Source organism: Aphis gossypii, chromosome 2 (assembly GCF_020184175.1).
Source record: "Aphis gossypii isolate Hap1 chromosome 2, ASM2018417v2, whole genome shotgun sequence".
NCBI classification, from domain to species: Eukaryota; Metazoa; Arthropoda; class Insecta; order Hemiptera; family Aphididae; genus Aphis; species Aphis gossypii.
In genome coordinates this window covers 69,411,328-69,419,217 of record NC_065531.1, presented here as the reverse complement: position 1 = coordinate 69,419,217, position 7,890 = coordinate 69,411,328, and the positions used below count along the sequence as shown (strand labels likewise).

General features: G+C 31.5%; 1 protein-coding gene across 4 annotated transcripts; it reads right to left on the bottom strand.

The window, feature by feature from the left end:
• Positions 1-2,142: 2,142 nt before the first annotated feature.
• LOC114124463 (PRL-1 phosphatase) lies at positions 2,143-7,579 on the bottom strand. 4 transcript variants are annotated; one of them, XM_050200111.1, is made up of 6 exons: positions 7,399-7,576; positions 3,904-4,110; positions 3,630-3,841; positions 3,423-3,554; positions 3,178-3,344; positions 2,143-3,099 (listed from the first exon to the last, which is right to left on the bottom strand). In XM_050200111.1, exons 3-6 carry the CDS (start codon positions 3,753-3,755, stop codon positions 2,988-2,990), a joined length of 537 nt encoding a protein of 178 aa, XP_050056068.1. In that variant the 5' UTR covers positions 3,756-3,841; positions 3,904-4,110; positions 7,399-7,576; the 3' UTR covers positions 2,143-2,987. The 4 variants fall into 4 exon arrangements, with proteins under 4 accessions (XP_050056068.1, XP_027843519.1, XP_027843518.1 ...); XM_027987718.2 differs by having other exon boundaries at positions 3,630-4,110; XM_027987717.2 differs by lacking the exon at positions 7,399-7,576 and adding an exon at positions 6,758-7,372 and having other exon boundaries at positions 3,630-4,110.
• Positions 7,580-7,890: the final 311 nt, after the last annotated feature.

The following is a 7,890-nucleotide window of genomic DNA, read 5'->3' as shown; positions in this document are numbered from 1 at the left end:
TATTATCAATTATCATATAGGTATACGTATTGTACTAGTAAATACAGATTGTGTAAGTATAGCTTAATTTAAAAAAAATATATATTATTATTTATCATTCTTAATCTACTAAAAATATACTGCTTACGAGCATTTATTTGCTTTTGGTAGGTACCTACAAATTTCAGAAGAGTAAGCACGATTAATCGCAAATACTGCAGATAATCGAGGTCCTACTGTACCGTAATAATACACCTAATGATATAAATATTACAATCTGCAAATTTCAATTTAATTTTTCAGCATTTTTTCTCAATTTTATTTAAGCAATTCGTTTTTTATGTACCTACATGATAATATTAGATGAATCGGTAAGTACAAAAACGAAATATAACAATATTTTAAGACCTAAATACTAATAATAGGTAGGTACTATTATTTTAGTATTAAATATATAATTAAATTAAATTAAATACCTACCTAGATGATAATCAATGATGGTTTGACATTTGAGAGATCAAATTTCTGATTCTCTACAGGCATAGTCATACATATACATTTGTTGGAAATCTAATATAAGTTCTTTTTGTGTATACCTATCTGTCTTGTAATCTGTATATTATAAAAAATCTCAGTACGGGTTCTTTATAGGTACACATCGTACCTTTATGCAATATATTATGTTTATTGTTTGTATAGGTATGTGCGTTACACACATTATGTGAAATTTAATTTTAATCATTTAATACTTACAATTGGTACTTACATACCTAGTTACATTTACTTATACCAGTAAGGTAAACATGATTAAATTACATTTTTAGTAAAAAAATTTATATTTTTAAACATAAATATAAATCCGAATCTGTACATTAAATTGAAAATCTAAAATTGGGAGTGCTCTACACTATATTTTTATAATGTGCACCTAATACAGTAATACGCTAATACCTATAGAGTAAATAGACGCAATCGAGCATTTGCGAGCACTACAGAGAATGAATATATCAGGTGTAGCCGGTGAGGTGGTGGGTTTTCATTCGTCAAAGTGAGCAATCATTTGATACCATCTTGCAGTAATACACTAATCCGTAGGTACCTATTCACAGAATATATTAAAACCAATTTAATGTAAGCATTCTCCTATAAGGCACGTTTCATTCACAGTTGGGTATCATATTATAGCTGACGTCTGGTCTTATAAGACTCAACAAACCATGAATAATGAATTGTTTAATTGGTCAGGTACCTACCTATATAATTTAATAAAAACAATAAATAAATAAAATAAATAAATAAATAAAAAGACATGAAACTATACCACAGCCTATGCAATGCGTGTCGAGTAAACTTCAAAGAATTTTCGCGGTATATAAAACAAAAATCTTTTTGGTGTCCTCTAAACGAAACAACGCGTTTGGCAACTGTTTGCTATTCTTTAATCGTTATTATAATATTGTCGTCGTCGTCGTCGTTGTATTTTCTGGCAAAAGTTTTCCACCACCGATACGTCACACAAGAAACGATGTCTGTACGTCGACGAAAACCCGCGATGGAGTTCAAGTTCAATCATTTGCCAGCGAATTTTCTACACTCCTATCTACAAGTCGCTCGCCGACAACACATTTTTTTCTTTTTAATAGACAAAATCAAATAAGTAATTCGGTATTTATAAGTTATACTTTTCGGTCAATGTTTCACAGCCGCTTAAGTTGAATGAATGAACGAGGGACGCGCTTTATCCGTAGTAATAGAAATAAAACGCTGCCCGTCACTATGCAGTGCCCGACGGGGAGTTATTACGTCACCGAATTAATAATTTTATTGTCGTGTTACGCAATAATATAATGTTCAAGTATCGATCGGGTGGTATTTTTTTTTTTATGTGACGCTTATATTTTTAACTCTACACAAAATAGGTTTCTCGTATTCCATATCAGCCGTAAAATGTAGAACGTGATACGTTATAAGGTGGATGACAGGCCGGGGGCAAGAAGAGAGTGATTAGTAATCACAAAAAATAACTGCCACGCGAGTTAGGACATACATAATTAATATCTAGTAACATTTACTAGGTGTGTACTAACCATAAGAAAATAATGTGTACCAGGAATGTATGAAAACCATACTTTAAATAATCAATTTACATAATACATTCAAGTATTTCTATGTATATATATATATATATTTGTTTATATTTTGGAAACAAATTGCTACACATTCGCAAAAATACTTAAAATTCAAAAAAAAAATACAATGCACAATAATAGTCGGGGGGGAAATGTACGCGCATCGATAATTTATTATAATAAGTTATTATATTATACAAGTATAATCAAAATGTAATTAGCTAATATTTGTTACATAATCATAACTGGTATGCTTTTTGGTAAGTTAGTAAACTCATTGTACTTCCAAAATTTGATTATAGACAAGATCATCTACTCCATTATTTTTGGAACTAACCATAAGTTTAAAGTTTATATTATTTTGTGATTGAAAGCACTTTTATAATATATTTTGAACATAATGGAATAAACAAAATAGTATCAAAGTATAAAATGAGTTTAGTTGTATATTGATATCAATTTGATTTGAATATTTTTTTTAGAAGACATTGGTTATGAGAAATGCATTATTTGACAGTATATGGTTTTATTTTATCACAAAAATAAAAAATAAATTGATTATTATTATTGTTATAAGTTACTTTAATAGTGTATTACTAAACGCCCTATTATTTAGGATGTAAAGCAAAAGTTGAAGAAATTTTGGGAAAAGCAAATTAAATTAAATTTTCAATTTCATTAAATCTTATTTTAAACACGCTAATTATTTTGCACTATACTAGATGAAAGGTTATCAGATCTTTTATCGCAACAGCAATACATATTCGATTGTTAGTGTTCATGGGTTTCTCTAAGTGTTTTTGGTGATTATTATATTTGTGCTATGCATAAAATGGTTATTAGTTTAAGTTTAGTATGACCGAGATATGGGGGATGTGTTCATTGGATGCAACAAGTAGCCTTATGTCCATTCTTTATCTTCAGTTTAGATTTCGGACGGTACTTTTCTAGAAATGCCAGTTGTTTAGAATTTATAGCTCCTCTTCGTTTCCTAAACAAAATGTTTTATCTTAGAAATCAGCACTTAAATGATAATATTTTATGTATTATGTATGGTAATGTCTATTACTCTCTGATTAATTGAACAGCATCTTCATACTTCAGCCCAAGTTCTATCAATGCCAAAGCAACTAAGACAGGCGCTCGACCCAAACCAGCCACACAATGTACAGCAACACAGCTGCCCTCGTCCTTACGGAATTGATTTCGTAATAGTTCAAACCATTCTTCTATCAACTAACAAAAATAAAACACAATATAATGGAAAATGTGCCACTTTTAATGTGCAAATTAATACTTAATTAAGTGATTTACCTCATTTGCAGGGGATGTACCATCATCATATGCCAAGTCTGTCACCACAATACCTTCTGCTTTCAATTCATCTATTTTGTATGTTGGTTCACAAACACGCACAACGTGTTTGACATTATGCCTCTTTAATTCCTAAAAATACAAAAATAAAAATTTAGTTTGATTTATTTTGATATAACTAAAATTTAAAATATTTGTATTACTTACAGCTACATAGTTGTGAATTATCTGATCATTAGGTCTATCGGTGATTAGAAATCTCATGCCTTTATAATCTATCTCACAGGGTGGGGGTCTTATGTCTTTTTGACGCATTATGGTTTCGTTGCTCATTGAGCCGATTTATAATATATAACAGGAAAATTAAATTATATAAGGACGAATTACTGTTTAGATGATGTCCAAGTCCAAACTGAAAACTGAAGACAAAAAACAGTCAAGTCTTTAGTCCATTAATTAACAGCGGCGTTTTTGTTCTTACGACCAACAAATTATACTAAATTATCGAGGAAAACGATTCAACAATAAGGATAGATTAGGATCAATGCGTGTTCAACGAGCAAGCATAATATTCAAATAAAATGATTTAGTATGCATTCACATCCAATTTATTGTGTTGTGCCTGGCAATATTCACTGCTGTCTAACGACAAATCCATGAAACCAAAGGCTGCTACAGATTTAACAACCTAAAACAAAATATATTTTAGATAAGAATGATAAATCATAGTTTTTGTGTTGACAATTGCTTATCTCAAGCTATTATTGACAAAGTTCATGTATAGATAATAATTATTTTTCATAAGAATTGAGTGGGTAAATATTTTTTAAATAAATTATTTACAAATTAAATTTGTTAAATTGTGTTACAATAACATTATTATTTTACTGTGTAGAAATATTTTTATATTTGATATGGTTAGTAACAATTAATTAAATGTTTTGAACATGACAACACTAGACTAAAAGCATTTCATTAAGTGGATCACAGCTATTAAATTCAATATTCAACTAGCCTATTTGCTTAAATGTCCTTTCACTAAGTACCTAGTTAAAACTACAAGCCTTTTTTTTTATTAACCCTATGCACTTACTCTAAATAAATTATATTACACACAATTACAATTGGATAAATTAAACAGTCATAAGATTCAGTATGTATTGCACAGTAAGCAAGTTGTAAAAAATAAAATAATTACCTAAAGTAACTGAAAAATATATTATCTTGTTTATTCATAAGTCATAACTAATATTATTTTAATAGTAAATCACTTTGCACATCAAATATAAACATTACAATTTATGATGTTTTAATAATTTATGATTTAATAACTACATTGTGTGTGAAAATTGTATACAGTGAATTTAAATACTTTAAATAATCTCATTAATCCATCACAAAACGTATGATGAGAAAAACTAACTAAAATTTTATGGGTGAATTAAAAAGAAATAAAATAATTATTATGTAGATTATTAGGTATTAGTACTAATTCAAATAAGTACTTGAGTACTAATCTGTAATTTTTTTTTTATGGATTTTAATATTTACATGTGAATATTTAATCATAAAAATATCAAGCACTTTTTTATAATTTGAAAGTACCTAAAGGAAAAAAATGTTTTGATTTTACTAACATTAAAATGTTTGTTTAAAAATACATAGGAATTAATCATTTATTGTGCAAATTGTTGACTTATCTAAAAAATATCATTAATGAACCCACAACTCAATGGAATATAAATAAACAATAATCCAAAGGGAAACTTAAATTTGTTATTAAGTACTTTTTGAATCTCATTACACAATTAACTTTAATTCAAAGTTTAAAAATAACCATAATTTAGTTTTAAAATGTGTTGTTGTTTTCATATTGTTATGACACACACAATTTAAAATGCCTATGGCTTCTTTAGTATTATGGCAACAAAATCATTATGACGTAAAGGGTGTCATTTTAATTCATAAACAGTTTACAAAATGAATAAAAATAACATTTTAAAGTAACTACCTATGTTTCAACAAAATACCACTAAGAGTCAATTTTTTTGTTAATATCATGCAAAAATAATTTTTATGATAAACTTAAAATTTAGTTCATAGTATTAATATACTTTTTTTAACTAGATAACAATACAGTAATAGGCACTTAATTTGTAGAGTACAAACACAATTGGTACTGAGTATTTTAATCTTACTGACCTTAAACGCCAATTCAAATCTATTTATATATCAATTTTAAATATTAAATGACAAAATATGAACATATTATAATAATTTAAGTTAAAATTAAATACCTAAGGCTCTATAGTTTTGTAAGAAATAATTTAATAAATTAATTTAATAGTCAATGAAAAGAAGAAATGGAATTCAACAATGAATGTTAATTTTTAAAATACAACTAATTTAAACGTCCAATATTAATGAAATGGGTGCTACAAAAATGTGGTTTAAGGTTTATGTACCAGCAATTCAACTACCAAAATAATTTTTAGACTTTGAATTTCAAACTGATTTCACTTCAAAAACTTCAGAGTACCAGACAACCAAAACTAATTACCTACATGATTATACAACCTACTTTTACTAGTTAGGTACTCTCTATTTTTATTATAACATACATAGACAAGAAAGTCAATTACAGTATTAACTATTTTAGTCTTTATAAAAGTTAGAAATATGTTTATATACCTACATACATAACATGTACCAATGCCTAATCAATAATTAGGTAACATGCCTGTATAAAATTTACAAATTAACTATAAATTACAATAATAATTCAGAATGAATACATTTTCTATAACAATATTATAACTAAGGTAAGTGCAGGTAAAAATCATTCTAGGGAGTATACCTAGTACCTATATATTATATTTTACAAAAACTATTTAAATATATTGGTAGACGTTTTGGAATGACAAACTGCACATGGATACATTAATGCATTCAATATATCTCTCATTAACTCGTGTTTATTACAGACCACTATTAGATAATCTCTTATATGACTGGCATAAACTTATTGCATTAATTAAATTTGTACTGTTAAAAATTGGGGCAATTTAGTAGAACACAGTATTGGATGCAAGAGAGCTAAGAAAGAGGTCCTTTTGAAACTTTCCTCAGCTAAATCGATAGGAAACCATTTCTCTTGAATTGACACTGGACATTACAGAGATAACAACGAGCAATATCCCTCAGAAGAACAACATGCTTATGGGTGGAACTCGAGATCGGACCCGGGAACTCATCGGTCACACATGACCTGACGGCGCGACAATCGTAATAAATAGGTATATAAACAATCGCAGGGTATATTATAATATACTTGCCGATAATATTATGGACTATGGTTTATGATAAAATACAATGTTTGTTGATCGGACGTCGATGTCGAATGTAGAATGGCCCCTAGGAAAATTCAAAATTGAACGACGAAAATATGTTTGTGCTTAGTATTAAAATATAATTGTTACGACAGTACTGTCGTAGTTGATCGTGCGTGATGGCAGTTCTCGCCACCAACTGCCAAGAGACTGAGACGGCAAGACGTGGTCGACGGTCGCCACAACAGTCGCAGGCCACCTCGATCCTTCTTACTCTCTCCCCTCCCAGCAAAACTAATCATGCCACAAAAAAACGTACGTACGGCCGTCGTCGTCGTCGTGGTCCGACCGCCCCTCAAGACCGTCGACGGCCCGTACGTACCTCTATTTATGGCCAAACGCCATTGCAAGAACGTTTCGCGCGAACGATATCTTCCGCCCGTCGCAAACATCGTGTACTCGTGGTCAGTCCGTCAGTCAGTCAGTCTACCTACCTACCTGAAATAACGACCGTAGCCTTGCAATGTCGGAGACGACCGCATTGCACACATCATTCACGTCATGTTAATATTATAATAATTTACAACGTCTATGCGACGATTCGCGGGGACTTCGTGACGGGTTAGCGGAAAGCCGTGCGCACTTACCTGCAGTGCTCGATGAATGACCATGGAAGTAGACGTCGTTAAATCAACGGAAAAACTGCCAAAAACTGTACACATACCAGTACGAACGAATTTCCCGTTACCAGCCCGGGGTTTTAAATAACATCGCCAAACGTACGGAACCGAAACTTCGGGACTGATGACTGCTGCTGCTCCGGCTGCGAGGCGGCGGCGGCGGCGTCGTCGTCGTCGTCGTCGACCAGCCCGTCACCGTTACGAGTGGGAACGGTGACGGTGTCAAGGGAGTGGGTGGGCAGGACCGGGCGGGGTGTGCGTGTCGGTCGTTGGCGGCGCTCCCCCACCTAACGATTTTACGGTCTCCGCAGCCGCCGTCGTGCCGCGCTTTGCTGCCGCCGTCGTCACCACTGCTGCTGACGTCACGACGACCCAATGACTAGGCACACGGACACGGTTTATCGGGTTATATATCGTGCGATAATGGGTGACGCGAACCGTAACGATTCGTTCTTTCGC

What these genes read in the sequence shown, in the direction of transcription:
- LOC114124463 (XM_027987718.2), bottom strand. Translation starts at nt 3,755, where the DNA reads ATGAGCAACGAAACCATAATGCGTCAAAAAGACATAAGACCCCCACCC. An exon ending in TAATTCACAACTATGTAGCT is followed by an intron (nt 3,555 to 3,629) that starts GTAAGTAATACA and finishes TTGTATTTTTAG; the next exon opens with GAATTAAAGAGGCATAATGT. An exon ending in GCTGTTCAATTAATCAGAGA is followed by an intron (nt 3,100 to 3,177) that starts GTAATAGACATT and finishes CATTTTGTTTAG; the next exon opens with GAAACGAAGAGGAGCTATAA.